Source organism: Hibiscus syriacus, unplaced genomic scaffold (assembly GCF_006381635.1).
Source record: "Hibiscus syriacus cultivar Baekdansim isolate YM2019G1 unplaced genomic scaffold, ASM638163v2 tig00003041_pilon, whole genome shotgun sequence".
Lineage (NCBI taxonomy): Eukaryota > Viridiplantae > Streptophyta > Magnoliopsida > Malvales > Malvaceae > Hibiscus > Hibiscus syriacus.
The window spans coordinates 4403398-4420732 of record NW_024061960.1 but is presented as its reverse complement, the minus strand read 5'-3'; the positions used below and the strand labels follow the sequence as shown (position 1 = coordinate 4420732).

At 36.6% G+C, this 17335-nt stretch overlaps 1 protein-coding gene across 1 annotated transcript; it reads left to right on the top strand.

Moving 5' to 3' along the window:
• Positions 1–10581: 10581 nt before the first annotated feature.
• Positions 10582–11964, top strand: LOC120168122 (protein MAIN-LIKE 2-like). The gene is made up of 3 exons (XM_039176957.1): positions 10582–11087; positions 11174–11246; positions 11671–11964. The coding sequence occupies exons 1-3, from the start codon at positions 10582–10584 to the stop codon at positions 11962–11964; spliced, it is 873 nt and encodes a 290-aa protein (XP_039032888.1).
• The last annotated feature ends 5371 nt before the right edge of the window (positions 11965–17335 follow it).

The window sequence follows — 17335 nt, the reverse complement described above, 5'->3', positions numbered from 1 at the left end:
TTTCCCGATATATCACCGTTGACCAGTATATTTCTCGATCAGGCACCGTTCATACTGTATTTCCCGATTTAACACCCTTTGCAGAAAGGCACGGCCCTGCAACGCGTTTTACGTTGATTTGGTGCCACGTGGGGTAAGGCGCCCCCCTGAAGCGCGCCTTATGCTGACATGGTATACACGTGTGTAAAGCGCGGCCCCGAGGGCACGCCTTAGGCCACCTAGGAGTATAGCGCAGGGCAGGGGCCGCGCCTTAGCTTTATCTGATATAATTATGTAAGGCGGGTGCAGGTACCGCGTCTTGTAGCTTTTCCCGACTATAAATACCCTTTCCCCAGGGTAACTCCTCACAACTCCTCTGGATTAGAAAAAAATTAATACAACAATCCAACAATCTTCTCATATTTAATTCAGAAGTTCGTGCGAGTTTTCGTTATAAGGTAATTTTGTGATAAATTTTTTTATTATACTTATTGTTTATTATGATTATTTGAAAAAATATTATACTAATTGTTGTCAATTAATTTTCGTGTTTGTAAAATTAGAAAGCGGGAATATACGTCGAAATAGTTTTGTGATACATGTAATAATATAAAATTATATTATTTAAATTATTTACGTTTATGTGTAAAAAATTTATTGTGTTATATTTTCGTTCATATATTATTTATTTAATCAGCATTGTTTCAGTTGTTTTTTTCCAGATATAATATTGCCGCACTTTTAAACTCAAAGAATGGCTTGACTTTCAGCTATTGTTTATTATGATGGAGAAATTCGAGAAGATGAAACCGACGTTGTTTTCGCATCAAATTAGCGTGTTAAAATATCATTGAAGAGAAACATAACTCTTGAGGAGCTGATAACAAAGATTTCGAGGAAGATTCATGTTGGAAGTAGTAGAAGAATATCGTCGTTGCAGTACAGATTTCCAATATCATTGTTGCCATTAACTTATACAGCGTTCGAACTTTTGAACAATGATGATGTTGAAATGATGGTTGAAGGTCAAAGTAATTATTCAGACGCCGATATTGAGATGTATGCAAATTTTATTCAAGTGCGTGCTGTTCGGGGTTAATCATTAAGCTCTCACTATGGGCTGGCTGAACAAGTTGATCAAGTTGACAGCCTGACGACAGTAATGTGTAATGATTTTAATGCCATAATGGGGAGACATTCATCCGCAACTCCTTACGATATGTACCGAGATGGGTCGACGAACAATCTGTATGGCAACATCTCGTCCAGTTCAAGGGGAAGGCATTCATCTGCAAATCCCTTTGACCTTAATATGGAGATGCCATCAACGCAACAATCTGTTCAGTTTCCATTTGACACGATGGCTTCAAGATCCAGGGGGAGGCATTCGACTGTGAGCTTTTTCGATCTGAATGTCGATATGTCTTCCAGTTCAAGGGGAAGGCGTGCAAGTAGTAGGTTTTTCGACCTAAATATGGAGAGCCTGGAGGAACCATCATCTCCACCAGAAGAACCGCTTCGTGAGCCTGGTGCAGATGGTGCTGAGACTGGACTATTTATATACCCAGAATCACCGCAATTCAACTCCGGTGATGATGATGATGTGGATGAAGTTCCAGCAAATGTGGCACAAACTGAATCTCCAGCACACATGTATGAAGCTGATTATGGTGCAATGTATGGGCCAGAATTTGCGGATATGCCTCATCTCGGTGACTATGGATATTACTCATCAATAAATAATGGTGAGTTATATTTAGGCATGGAGTTTTCAAGCAAAGAAGAAACTATGATGTCTATAAAAAATTACAATATCTTTAATTTTGTTCAATCGAGAGTCGACCGCTCCACGATAGAAAAATATGTATGCTACTGTGTCCGACGCGAAAACATATACAATTGGATGGTTCGCGTATCGAAGAGGAAGAGGAAAAAGAACAGATGGGAACTAACAGTATACGACGGTCCTCACACATGTTGTGCTGGAGGGGTCAACCAAGATCATCCCAACTTGGACTCTGAAGTGATATGCCAAGCCATCATGCCCATGGTAAAAGCAAGCTCTCATATAGTTGTTGTTATGTTGATTTCAGCTATACAATCGCAGTATGAGTACACTATCTCCTATAAAAAAGCTTGGTTGGCAAAACAAAATACCATTATCAAACTTCATGGCGAATGGGATGCATCTTACAACGAACTTCCAGGCTGGTGCAGAGGTTGAATCCTGGGACAATTGTGGACTTCGAAACCTCCTATGCATACCATAATGATCGAGTTCTCCGCGATCGATGCCAATTCTACCGGGTTTTTTGGACTTACCCATTGTGCGTTAATGCTATCAAATACTGCAAGTCTGTGGTCCAGATCGACGGGACTTTCTTGTATGGAAAATACAAGCAAGTTTTATTATTGGCAGTTGTCCAAGATGAAAATCGCAACATTCTTCCAGTTGCTTTTGCTCTTGTCGAAGGAGAAGATACAGATTCTTGGACTTTTTTCCTCCGAAATTTACGTGCACATGTTATCACGAGGGAAAAAATCTGTGTCATTTCAGGTCGCAGAGCTGGGATCAAAGCAGCAATGAATTCTTTGGGTCCAATGTGGCAACCACCCTTTGTCCAACATAGGTATTGTCTCCGACACATTGCTGCGAACTACCATGGAAGATACAAGAAGAATGATGAGCGTCAATTACTTGTGCGCATGGGTAAGTGAAACTGATGTAGTTTGTTTTCTTTCGATCATTTTGATCATGTTAGTAAGTTATACATTTTTTGATCAGGTTACGAACTACTTCCTCGAATCTTTGAATCAATGCTTCAAGATTTGCGGGTGAAGAATGAGGAAGGATACGATTACATCAGCCTCATCGATAAAGAAATGTGGATAAACGTATATGATGGTGAATATGATATGGACACATGACGACCAACTTGGTAGAGGCAATCAATTCAACCTTAAAGGGTTCACGACACTTACCTGTAGCGGCTTTGGTAAAGACTACATATTTTCGTTTGGGGTGCTTTTTGTGAAGCTCGGGGGACAAGCTCAAACCTGGATGCAAGGCGATCATGTGTATCACCCTAGATTAGTTGCAGATCTACATAAAAAATTGATGCATCAAATAGGATGTCTGTAACAAGTTTCTCTAGAAGGAATGAAATGTTTCGTGTCACAGAGTTGCCGCGACCTCTTCAAGGGATTGAAGTTGTGTTGTTAAGAGTAAATCTAAGGGATAGAACGTGCGACTGTGGGTTTTTTCAAGCTCTAAAATATCCATGCTCTCATGTGATAGCAGCTTGCTCGCATACACGTCAAGACTATAACCATTTTTGTGGATCGCGTATACCTACTATCTGAAGTTTTTAAGGTATACGAATTTGAGTTCTCCACATAGGCAAAGACCCTGATGAGGTTCAAGATTGGCTTCCAATTGTACCAAATCTGAGTTTATTGGGGGAGCGTGGTCGTCTAAAATCCAATCAAATTCATTGCGATATGGATATTCGAGAAAGATCTAGACAAGGCAGAAGATGTGGACATTGTAGAAACCCAGAACACACTAGAAAAACATGTCCACTTCTGTTGTCATCAAGTAACAATTGATGAGGAAATGATGTAGTTGTTTATCAATTAATAATTATTGTACTTTAATTTGCATTTACTTCAAGTTAATGTTATTCGATAACCGCTGATGAAGATTAAAAAAATGATACAATTATATGAGATTAGACGTTGGTGTTATATTAACAAATAACTTATATTAACGATATAATAAGTATTAAATGGTAAATGATAACCAAATTTCAATAACTAATATTAAATGGTAATAAACAAAAATAAGCAAAATAAATTAACAAAAAGTCCAACAAATTTATCAAAATAAATTAAAATAAATCCAACCATATTAACGAATTAAAGTAAGTATTAAATGATAAATAATAATAAAAATTACAATAAAAAAGTCCAATAAACAACTACAATAAAAAGTATTAAATACAAATATAATAAAAAAACAAAATCTATCGATGTCTGCGACGCGAATGTGTTCCGCATGGCAGTGGCTCTCGGTCTCGAGGAGGATTTCTTCATATCACTGGTTGTGACTCCTCGCTGTCATCATCATCACCATCATCATCGTCGTCCTCGTCGTCATCGTCCTGAGCAGCTAAATTTTGTTGATGAGGAGCTGATGACGATGAAGCACCTCCATAGAATAAGGACCCTGGAGGTGTATGACTGACTATCCCACCGACCTGCGAAAACTGGGAAAACTCATAAAACCCAGACATCGCTGAGTGTGAAAACTGTACAGGAGGTGTCTGTGCAGCGGCCATGAGTGATGAGGTTGAACCTGCCAAATATCTAGCATATGAACCCCAAGTCGGATGTACAAACATAGACCCATAATAGTCTCCAGGAGTGGTCATATAACTTTGTGAAGGTGGCGGCGGAGGGGTCATAAAACCAGGTGATGGTGGCGGCGGTGGCATCGGGTAAGGGAATGACGGTGGCGACATAACATATTGTTGCGGTATGTAAGTTGCTATAGACGGTGCCTGCTGTGAAGGTCATGCTAGTGCAGCTGAGGATGAACCGGAAGCACCTGCTCTCCGTCCACGAGTCGGGGGACGATGGCGTTGTGTCGGTGAACGTCTCTGTGACGTCGTAGAAAGGTTCGCCCTCGTGCATCCTCGGGAAGCAGAAACGATTTCCCGTTTCTGTTGAACTACTCATAATAATCATCACCAACCGTTAAGTCATCAACATAAATGGGCTCTCTACGGGGAAGGCGCCGATGTCGATCCTCCCATAATACGACCCACTCATGATGCCTCACCAGCCAATCTGTATCGATTTTGCCGCGTCTATCTGTGGCATGCAAGTCGTCCATATTGCGAGGTGCTTTCGGAATTGGTTAAAAACAACCAAATTGCCGGAGCACGCGATCAATGGAGTGCCACTCGACGGTCGCATAACATATCAAAGGGACCATCGCCATCCAAACATCTGATGAGCCCCTCAACTCAGGTGGGATCACCGTCCTCACATCATCATTAGAATATGGCACCCATTCAAACTAAAACAAATATATATAATTTTTATCAAAATAATAATCTAATTATATAACTATAATCTGAAATCGATTTTTAAACATTTAAATTCATACATGTGTGCCAGCCTTCTGATCGATGAGCACCCTAATTTTTTCTAAATTATCAGGTAGCTCCTGATGATTTTTCCTATCAGTAGACCACATATTCAAGAAAAAAAATTTTATTATACGCTATATAAAATGATTAATATACGAAATCAGTTTTATAATTACCTCAAGAGTAGCGGAAATACGAATGGGTTCTTCACAACGAGACATAAAAAGGGCAATCGATACCATGCCCAAGACTGCAGCAGGAGGAGACATCCGTCGATTGCATTTCTCTTGTAGTCAGTGGATCGACACATCTCCCTGTACAATAAAGCCAAAACTACCGAGCCCCAACTGAGTGATCCGGCCAGACGAAAGTCGACAAGATGTCGCAACCACATACAATGAACTTGGTTGTGCAATTTGTCCGGCATCAACAACCCTCATATCAGCTGCAGTATGCATGCTCGTGCATACATTTTAACTTCATCATCTGACGCGTCCTCGCTTAACTACCGAAAATTTGTATTTAACCAATTTAACGGTATCCGACCATAGTTAAAACTTTCCGAGACACGTCCTTGATTATCCCGACATAAATCATTCCAGGAACCCTGCGCGATCCCCGATATCACATCTCCATCCACCGGAAGCCCCAGGTGCATAGCAACATCCTTAAGTGTAATTGTGCACTCTCCGCACGGAAGATGGAATGTGTGGGTCTCCAGCCTCCACCGCTCTACTAAGGCAAAAATAAGGTCTGGTTCTATCTTACAGTGACCCTGATATCTACCTATGTAACCGAATCCAGCCTCTACTAAATATGGCAAGACACGGCTATGTATCACTAACTTAAGATTCCTAATAAATGGATCTAATACACGGTCTTTCTCCTAAAATTAAATAATTACAAAAATTAATTCTCAATCTAATAATTATGCATTAAATAAATCAACAAATAATTACTAATAATTTAAATTAAATTAAAACGTTAAAATGTTATCGTATCAGCAAAGTGTCGAGATATATGATTTCCATCCGAGCGAAGTAGATCGTCTTCCATTTTATATCTGTAAAAAAAATTAGTTAAATAAATTAAATACTTAAATAAATTAAATACAAATATTAAAAATATAATAAAATATACCTTAGACAGAGATTATAAGAGTATTTGAGAGAAGTTGAGAGAATTTGGTGCGATGAAAGTGATTGAGGATGGGGGTATTTATAGGGAGGGATTGGGGTGTGAAACGTCGGGGTAGTTGGGTAATTATACCCAAGGCGCGCCGCAGGGGCCGCGTCTTATTGACGCGTGGCAGATTTTGGGGTAAGGCGCGACCCCTGCATCGCGCTATACCCCCTGTACATACGTGTATACCATGTTTGCATAAGACACGCTTCAGAGGACGCGCCTTACCCCACGTGGCACCAAATCAGCGTAAAGCACGTTGCAGGGGCCGCGCCTTTCTACAAATAATGTTAGATCGGGAAATATAGTCTGAACGGTGTCTGATAAAAAAATATACTGTTCAACGTTAATATATCAGGAAAATCGCCAATGTTCCCACCTACAGACTACTTGCGGAAGACGATATGAAGTTTGATTTACACTAAAAATTTTAAAGGAATAAATAAAAATGTATTTTCGAGTGGGTAAATTGGGGTTTTGAGGGTGAAAAATAAAAGGTCCACTATCATCATATTATATGCAATTGAATCAATGATGCTTTGCATGAAACTTGTACGATATGATTAATAATAGAGTAAACTACCTTGGTAGTCCCTGGATTTTTAGAATGTTTATATTTTAGTTATCAAACTTTTAAATTTACATTTAAATCATTAAACTTTTAATTTTATTTCATTTCGATTACTATCGTTAGCTGAACTACTGTTACCAATAACGGAAACAACATGTGTTATCATTTTAATGGTGAAAACTTGAAAGAAATATGTATGACTTTAACGAATATCAAACCAATGATCTTGGAGGAGGGATGCAACACCAAATCAACAAGTCAAACTAGTGAGTTATAATATATATATATTAAATATAATTTCACGAAAATATATCCATCGTAACATAAAGTACAAAATAATATAATATATTTACGTTACTATTAATATATTTTCATAAAATAAATGAAACTAATTTCAACTTCAGTTTAGTTTAAATATTTTTTTTCAATATCACTATAACTTTTTAGTTCTGTCCGATGGTTATGTGTTGGGTCCCTTCTCTAAAATCTCTGGTTTGATCCTCTCCAAAGTTATACACATTTTCTTGAACTCTCCACAATTAAAATGATAACACGTGTTGTCATATTATTGGAGGATAATGATGAAATGAAAGCGAATAAAAAATTCAACGACTCTAATACAAGTTTTAAAAGTTTAATGATTAAAATATAATTCCTCTAAAAGTTTAGGGACTACCAATATATTTACCCTTTATATATATATATATCAGTGGTTACTGGTATATACATAAAATACACACACAAGAGCAACATGATTTTGCGCAAACATATATGATTAATAATATTTCAAGATTGGTAGGATAAATATGGGTGTAATTCATAACAATGTCTACAAGTACAGTATATAGATGGGCATAATGATAAGTTTGAAACGTGCTTTGCTTTGTTGGTTTTGCCTTTTCTCCCATTTCCAACTCTTAGCTACTTTATAATATTTCAATCTTATACACTATTAGGCCTCCCCTCCAACAAATGTACAGGTGGCAACAATCCATTTGCCCAGTTCTTGGCATTGTTACCCATGAATCTGATGCCCTTTTGTTTGGTACTAGGGTTTTTTTCTTTGAAACTTTCATTGTACTTGTTGTTTATGATATTTAATTGGAGGGAAATATGTTGCTTTCTTCTCCAACATATAATAGTATCAAGTTAAGACTCTATATGTTATTATAATAATATTGATGAGAATAAATTTGTCTCATCAATTGTTAATGGTTTATTCTTTTTAAATTAGATGAAGAGTTGTGACCGATGAAAGAACAAATATTAATCGATGTTTTTTATGATAGATAAAAAAAAAGATGAATGAGAAATGGTATTTAGATTGCAGCTTGACTAGATATTTATAATGACCCTAACGGGTTGTGTCAAACACAAGATAATTATGGCTATTCGTAGGTCAACTAACTAAATAGATCTGATCATCAATCTTAAATTTTACTTTGATAAGTCATGTAAATCTGTCATGTCTTATTTTTGTATTGTAGTTGGGTTAAGGGTTGTACATAGATGATAGGAGTTCTTTGTTAATTTTGATAATCGAAGATGACTATATGAAGATCTTGACTAATGGAGAATAAATAATTTTTATTGATCATGTTAAACAACGGTCATGAAGCTTTTGAAAATCATATCCGGGATAAAGTAATAGTATCAATTAAGTTAAGATTTTATGATTTCATTGATTAAATAATAATAGTAAAGAAAAAAATATTCAAAATTATTAGTTAAACTTGAATGAATATTTTAATTAATTAAAAATAATTATACAAATCAAATAAATCAAACCCAAATTAACAAAATTGTCAATTTAGCAAGCAGGCTTCGCCACCACTGCAACTAACACGTCTACTTGCTTGATACCTAAAATCACCATCGCACTTACCCTGTATTTTTTTTATCGTTTTCACACAGCTTCAGTTGCCACAATAAGAACAACATCCTTGTAGTTGGACCCTTGCCTTCATTGTCATGTCCATGTCGTCGATGTTAACATTCTCAACGACCCATCAAACATGTGGTTTTATCAAATCTTATCATCCCAAAATATGTAACATACTAAACTAATCTCTAATGATTATCAAAGATAAATTTAACCGTGTCCAAGTGAAAGTACTGGTATTTGTCTTCTCCATTTTATAAAAAAAATGGTGAAAGATGGATAAGAGAAAGACATAGCATGGATCTTCTCTACCCCATGTTCAAATAAGTGGAATTCAATAATTATGTTCACTGCAGGACCTCATATGGGTATTTAAATTTGTACAAAAGAGTGAAAATGAGATTTCAAGCAAAACTCCATTAAAGATCTTGAAGCTCTCCTCCCAAGATATTTTTATAATCAAAAAGTATAATAGCTACAACAGAAAAGAAAAATCCTCTAATGAGAGTTGGCAGTGTCAGTTGCTAGCTCAAATGGGTATAATTATAACTAAATATTTACCAATAACAAAGTAAATTTACAGACTTTGATTTTGAAGGAAGCGAGGGGGAGGTTGTAGTAATATTTTTGTAGTGGCAGTGGCGGTGGTTAATGATCAAAGAACTCTCTTTTTAATACAAGCGTGGGCTATAAATGCAGGACCTTTGCCTTTCGATTCTCTCCCCTTCAAAAATAGACAAATACCCATTTCTTTTCTCTCACTCTAAATCTAGATTCTGAAGTAATGAAAGTCTCGCCTTTATTTCTTTTTTCTTCTCTGGTTCTTTTTTTACTGTTTTGTTGCAGAGTTGCGCTGTTACTGAGCAGAAAGAAAACGAAAAAGGGCTTGCTCAAATTCATTAAAAACATTAACTTATGAGTACGCTAGAGGGCGTATTTACCGAAAAAATAATGTTTTTTATTTACGTGTCAGATATCGTTAAAGAAAATATTATAGATTTAGCATCATTTGTAGAAAAGTAAGGTTCATGAACCGCGTCTTATGTTGATGTGACGCAACGTGTTAAAAGGCGCGGCCTATGAACCGCGCATTACGCCAACTGAAACCACAACAGCGTAAGACGCAATGCATAGGCCGCACCTTTCTGTCAGCTGACATACGCGCCAGAAAGGCACGGTTCATGAGCCGCGTCTTTCATAATTAAATCCCAACCGTTAACACTCTCCCACCCATCCCCCCAAACCCCATCCTCATCCTATAAATACCCCCTCTCAACTATTTCCACTCAAATCCTCTCAAACCATATCAAAAACTAAACTCTCTTAAAGATAAACCCCGATCAAATTTTATTTAAAAGGTAATATATTATATTATATTCCACTAAATTAATATTTTAGTATTTTATTAAATTATTTTATATTAATTTTTTTGCAGTTATAAAATGGAATGCGGTTTGCTTCGTTTGGATGGAAATCATATCTCGAGACATTTTGTTGATACGATAACATTTTTAAATTCTATTTTAATTTAAATTATTAGTAATAATTTATTTATTTAATTTTTTATTATTAATTTATATATTAATTTTGTAATTATTAATAATTTTAGGAGAGCGACCGCATATTAAATCATTTTATCCGCAACCTTAAGTTAGATATACCAACCCATGTCTAGCCGTATTTAGTCTAGGTTGGATTCGGTTACGTAGCTAAATATGAAGGCCACTGTAAGATAGAACCAAACCTGATTTCTACATTAGTTGAGAGGTGGAGACCGGAGATACACATTTCATCTTTCGTGCGGAGAGTGCATGATTATGTTGGAGGATGTTTCCATGCACTTGGGGCTTCAGGTAGATGGAGATGTGCTTTCAGGGGTGGCACACGGTAACTGGAATTCATTGTGCCAGGAATATCTAAGAGGTGTACAACCAAATTTTAACAGTGGTCGAATTCTATTAAATTGTTTGGATGTAAATTTCAAGAATTTGAGTGAGGACACCTCGGAGGATCAGGTAAAAAAGTATGCACATGCATGCATACTACAGGTGATAGGAGGGTTGATGATGCCAGATAAATTGCGTAACCAAGTTTACTGTATGTGGTTGCGGTATCTCGCCGATTTTCATCTGGCTGGAACACTGAGTTGGGGCTCGGTAATTTTGGCATTCCTGTATAGGGAAATGTGTCAAGCTACTGACTATAGGAAAAATGCTATCGGTGGGTGTCTCCTTCTGTTGCACTATTGGGCATGGTATCGCATGCCCTTTTTATGTCCTATTGTGAAGAACTCGTTCATATTCTCGCTATTATTGAGGTAATTACAATACTGATTTCGTATATTAATCATTTTATCTAGTATATAATAAAAATTATTCCTTTGAATAGGTGATCTATTAACAGGAAAAATCAACGGGATTTACCTGATGAATTAGAATTAATGAGGCTACTAATTGATCAGAAGGATGACACAGAGGTATGTATTTAAATGTTTGAAAATATATTTTGTATTATCGTTATATAATTAGATTATTATTTTGATAAGAATTATATATATTTGTTTTAGTTTGACTGGGCTTCTTATTGTAATGGTGATATGAGGATTTGCATCCCACATGAGTTAAGGGGCCCATTAGATGTTTGGATGGTAGTAGTCCCTCTGATATGTTATGCGATTGTCGAGTGGCACCCCACTGATCGCGTGCTCCGATAATTTGGTTTTGTACAATCAATTCTGAAAGCACCTCAAAATCTCGAAGAGTTGCATAACACTGATCGACGCGGTAAAAAAGATGTAGATTGGCTGCTGAAACATTATGAGTGGGTTATGATATGGGAGGATCGACGTCGACGCATTCCCCGTAGAGAACCCATTTATGTCGACCATTTGACGGTTGCAGATGGTTATTACGAGTGGTTCAACAATAACGGGAAATCGTTCATGCTTTCCGATGAAGCACGAGGATGGAGCATTCATCGACGTCGATAGAGACGTGCACCGTCACAACCCCATCATCCCCCGACTCGTAGACGGAGAGCAAGTGCTTCCGATTCGTCGTCAGCTGCAGCATCAGAACCTTCACAGCAGTCACCGTCTACAACAATGTATACCCCGCAGCCAGTTCATATGGGTACACAACATATCAGATGTCGCTACCGTCGTTCCCATACCAGATGCCACCACCGCCACATAGTTATATGACCCCTCTTGGTGGATATTATGGACCCCTCTTGGTGGATATTATGGTTCTATGTTTGTAGATCTAACTTGGGGTTCATAAGCTAGTTATTTGGTAGGTCCAACCTCACTACCAATGGCCACCGCACAGACACCTCCTGTACATTTTTCTCACTCATCGATGTTTGTGTTTTCTCAGTTTTCCCTGTTTTCTATGAGCGGTGGGATAGTCATTCATATACCTCCAAGGTCCTTATTCTATGGAGGTGCTACATCATCATCAGTTCCTCATCAACAAAATGTATCTGCTCCTGATGACGACGAAGATGATGATAGTGAGGAGTCAGAACAAGTTATAAGAAGAAATCCTCCTCGGGACAGACAACCACCGCCCTGCAGAACACATTCAAGATGCAAACATCGATATATTCAGATATTTTATTATATTTGTATTTAATTGTTTGTTGGACAAATAATTGTAATTTTTTAAATATTTACCATTTAATACTTAATTTATTTTGTTAATTTTGTTTATTACTTAATTCAAGCGAATGGTGATAATCATTTAGTGTTTTTAATCGTTTTATAATAATAATAGTAAATATATGTATCAAAGAAAATTGTCTTTTAAAAGTTTTTTGTATTTAAAATTATATTAAAATACCGAATTGATATTAGTTTGATAAAATTTAATAATTGTCTTCGATAATTCAACATCAACAAATTTTTGTTATCGTCGTTCGATTGACTCATGCATATACGTGAACAAATACGTGTTTTAATATATATCACGTGTCATGTCTTTTTAGAGTAAAACTCGTATAATTTTTTAAGTTTCTCACCTATTATCTCCTTTATTTTAATCACATATAACATCAACGTCGAATCCCGTTGTACCAATAAAAATGTGTCATATAAACCATAGCTTTGTCAAAACAAATCTCATTTTTTCTTAATAAAGTTGTTTCAATATCATTTATTTAAATAAATATAAAAGATGCATTAACTTAATAATTGTAATGATAATAGATGTCAAATCTTTATATTTATCAATGTTAATGGATAATTTGACTTTGAATGGTTCTTCTTCATCGTTTTCTTGTATCGTTTTCTTGTTTAATTAATCAATGGTTATCAAATGAAATGAAATTAAAGTAAATGTGAATTAAATTACAAGAACTATTCTTTGATAAACAACAACTTCATCAGTTTCTCATCAACGGTTACTTGATGACAAAAGAGATGGACATGTTTTTCTACTGTGTCCTGGGTTTCTACAATGCCCATATCTTTTGTTTTATCTAGATGTTTATGGAATATCCATATCACAATGAATTCGAGTGGACTTTGGACGACCACGGTCCCTCAATAAAGTCAGATCTGGTACAATCGGAAGCCAATTTTGAACCTCAATAGGATTTTTCTCATTACCTATGGGGGAACTCAAATTTGTATACCTTAAACACTTCTGATAGTAGGTATACGAGATCCACAAAACGGTTATAATCTTGACGGGTATACAAGCAAGTTGTTATCATATAAGAGCATGAATACGTCAAAGCTTGAAATAACCCACAGTCGCACCATTTGTCCCATAGATTTACTTTTAACGAGTTAGCTTCAATCCCTTGAAGAGGTCACAACATCTCTGTGACACGAAACAATTCATGCGTTCTAGAGAAGCTTGTTACAGACATTCCATTTGATGCAACAATTCTTTTTTGTAGATCTGTAACTAATCTAGGGTGATAGACATGACTGTTTTGCATCCATGTTTGAGCTTGTCCCCCGAGCTTCGCAAAAAGCGCTCCCAAATAAAAATATGTCGTTTTTACTAAAGTTGTTAGAGGTAAATGACGTGCCCCCTTTAAGTTTGAATTGATTGCCTCAGCCAAGTTGGTCGTCATGTTTCTATATCGATATCCACCATCATATGCTTTTGTCCACATTTCTTTATTGATGAGGCTGATGTAATCGTACATTTCCTTGTTCTTCAACCGCAAATCTTAAAGCATGGATTCAAATGTTTGAGGTAGTAGTTCGTAACCTGAGCATAAAATGTAGAACTTACTAACTATGTTTCTATAAAAAATGAAAATGATTGAAAGAAAAATATAATAGCAGTTTCGCATACCCATGCGCACAAGTAATTGGCGTTCATTATTCTTCTTGAACCTTCCATGATAATTCGTAGCAATGTGTCAGATACAGTACCTATGTTGGACATAGAGTGGTTTCCACATTGGACCCAAAGACTCCATTGCTGCTTTGATCCCTGTTCCGTGATCTGAAATGACAGATTTTTTCCCTCATGATAACATGTGAGCATAAGTTTCGGAGGAAAAAAGACCAAGAATTTGTATCTTCTCCTTCAACAAGGGCAAAAACAACTGGAAGAATGTTGCGATTACTATCTTGGACAATTGCCAATAGTAAAATTGCTTGTATTTTCCATACAAGATTATCCCGTTGATTTGGACCACAGACTGGCAGTATTTCACAACATTAATGCACTGTGGGTAAGTCCAAAAAAGCTGGTAGAATTGGCATCGATCGCGAAGAACTCGATCATTATAATATGCATGACAAGTTTTGAAGTCCACAATTGTCCCATGATTCAACCTCCGCACCACCCTAAACCAACTTGGTAGTTCGTTGTAAAATGCATCCCATTTGCCGTGAAGTTTTTAATCGCATTCTGCTTTACCAACCATGCTTTTCTGTATGAGACGGGATACCCATACTGCGATTGTATAGCTGAAATCAACACATCAATAGCTATATGAGAGCTTGCTTTTACCATGGGCATGATGGCTTGGCAGATCATTTCGGAGTCCAAGTTGGGATGATCTTGGTTGATCCCTCCAGCACAACATGTGTGATGACCATTATATAACTTTAATTCATTTTTATTGTTTTTCCTCTTCCTCTTCGATACGTGAACCATCCAATTGCATCAGTTTTCACGTTGGACATAGTGGCACTTTTTGGTCGTAGAGCAGTCAACTCTGGACTGAACAGAATAAAAAATATTTTAATTTTTTATTGCCATCATCGCTTCTTCTTTGCTTGAAAACTCCATGCCTAAATATAACCCACAATTAATTATTGATGAGTTAAATCCATAGTCGCCGAGATTAGGCATATCCGCAAATTTTGGCTCGTACATTGCACCATAGTCTGCTTCATACATGTGTACTGGAGGTTCAGTATGTACCACATTTGTGGGAACTTCATCTACATCATCATCGTCATCGGAGTATATGTGAACTACGGTGATTCTAGGTGAACAAATAGTCCAGTCTCAGCACTATTCACACCTGGCTCACGAAGTGATTCTTCTGGTGGAGATGAGGGTTCCTCCATGCTGTCCACATTTAAGTCAAACAACCTGGTACTTGCATGCCTTTCCCTTGAACTCGAAGGCATATCGACATTGACATTGAAGAAGCTCGTAGTAGAATGCCTCCCCTGGAGCTTGAAGCCATTGTGTCAAATGGAAACTGCACAAATTGATGCTTCGAGGGAATCTCCATATTTAGGTCAAAGAAATTGATAGATGAATGTCTTCCCCTTAAACTAGACGCGATATTGCCATACGTATTGTTTGTAGACCCACCTCGGTACAGATCGTAAGGAGTTGTTGATGAATGTCTTCCCATTGAACATGATGGGATGGAACCATGATGCAGATTTCCCATTATGGCGTTAAAATCATTACACATTATAGTAGTTTGGCTGCCAACTTGATCAGCTTGTTGAGCCAGCCCATAGTGGGAGCTAAATGACATACCCCGAACAATACACACTTCAACAAACTTTGCATTCATCTCCGTATCGGCATCTGAATAATGATTTTGAGAATCAACCATCATTTTGACATCATCATCGTTCGATAGATCGAACGTTATATAAGTTAATAGAAACACTGATGTTGGAAATCTATATCGAAGCGACGACAGTCTTCTAGTACTTCCAACATGAACCTTCCTTGAAATCTTCATTATTAGCTCCTCAAGAGTTATGTTTCTCTTGAAGGATATAGAATGATTTGATACGAACACAACGTTGGTTTCATCTTCCCGAATTTCTCCATTATAGTAAACAATAGCTGAAATTCGCGTCATTTTGAGAGTTTAAAAGGGAGACAATCTTATATCTGCAAAAAAAAAAACTGAAATAAGCCTAATTAAATAAATAATATATGAATTAAAATATAACGCAATAAATTTTTTACAAATAAACGTAAATAATTTAAATAATATAATTTAAATAAAATATGAATTAAAATATAACACAATAATTTTTTCAAATAATCATATATAAAAAATATTATATATTAAAAAAATACCTTACAACGAAAGATCAAACAAACTTCTGAATCAAAGATAAGAGGATTGTTGGGTGATGTTTACGGGTTGAGAGCGTATTATTTAATCATATATAAAAAATATTATATATTAAAAAAATACCTTACAACGAAAGATCAAACAAACTTCTGAATCAAAGATAAGAGGATTGTTGGGTGATGTTTACGGGTTAAGAGCGTATTATTTATAGCTGAGGGAAAAGTTTAAAAGCGAGAAATTCAGATACAATTATGAAAGGTGCGACTCATGAACCGAGCCTTTCTAGAGCGTGTGTTAGCTGGTAGAAAGGCGCGACCCATGCACCACACCTTACGTTGATGTGGCTCCAGCTGGCGTAAGGCGCGGTTCATGGGTCACGCCTTTCAACACGTGGCGCCACATCAGCATAAGGCGCGATGCATGAGCCGCGCCTTTCTGCAAAGGGTGCTAGATCCGTAATATTTTTTCTAACAGTGTCTGACACGTAAATAAAAAATAGTGATTTTTCGATAAATATGCCGCGTTATAATGTTTTGAAGAAGAAGAAAAAAAAGGGTCTCACAAGAGAGAGCGGAGAGAGTACAAAGAAAGTAAGTAAAAAGTTCCTCTATCTCTTTTCTGGGTTTTCTCTACTAAAACTCTTGACTAGGGGTTTGAATTTATTGTACTAAAATAATTATTCTTTTTCCCTCTAGTTTAATTGATTACTTCTACTAGACTTTTAATTTCTTTTTTCTTACAGCTCTTCTTTGAACCTCTATTTTCTCTTATGTTCCCTATTTTTTATCTGTCTTCAGTAAAGCTTTCTTTTCTTTTGCTTTGTGAAAATTTGGGTGCTTCCGGTTTCCAGTTGTTGCTTTGGAAATTCTGTTTCAGCTTGTGGGGATCTTTGATACATAATTTCACTTCTGGTTTTGGGGGTTCATTAATTGAAGTGGGGTTCTCTTCTAGAATTGTTGTGAGCACTTTCTGTGGCTTTATTTTGGGGTGGGTGAATTTTAGCTTTTCTAGGATTATGCCTTCTTTGTATTGTAAGTT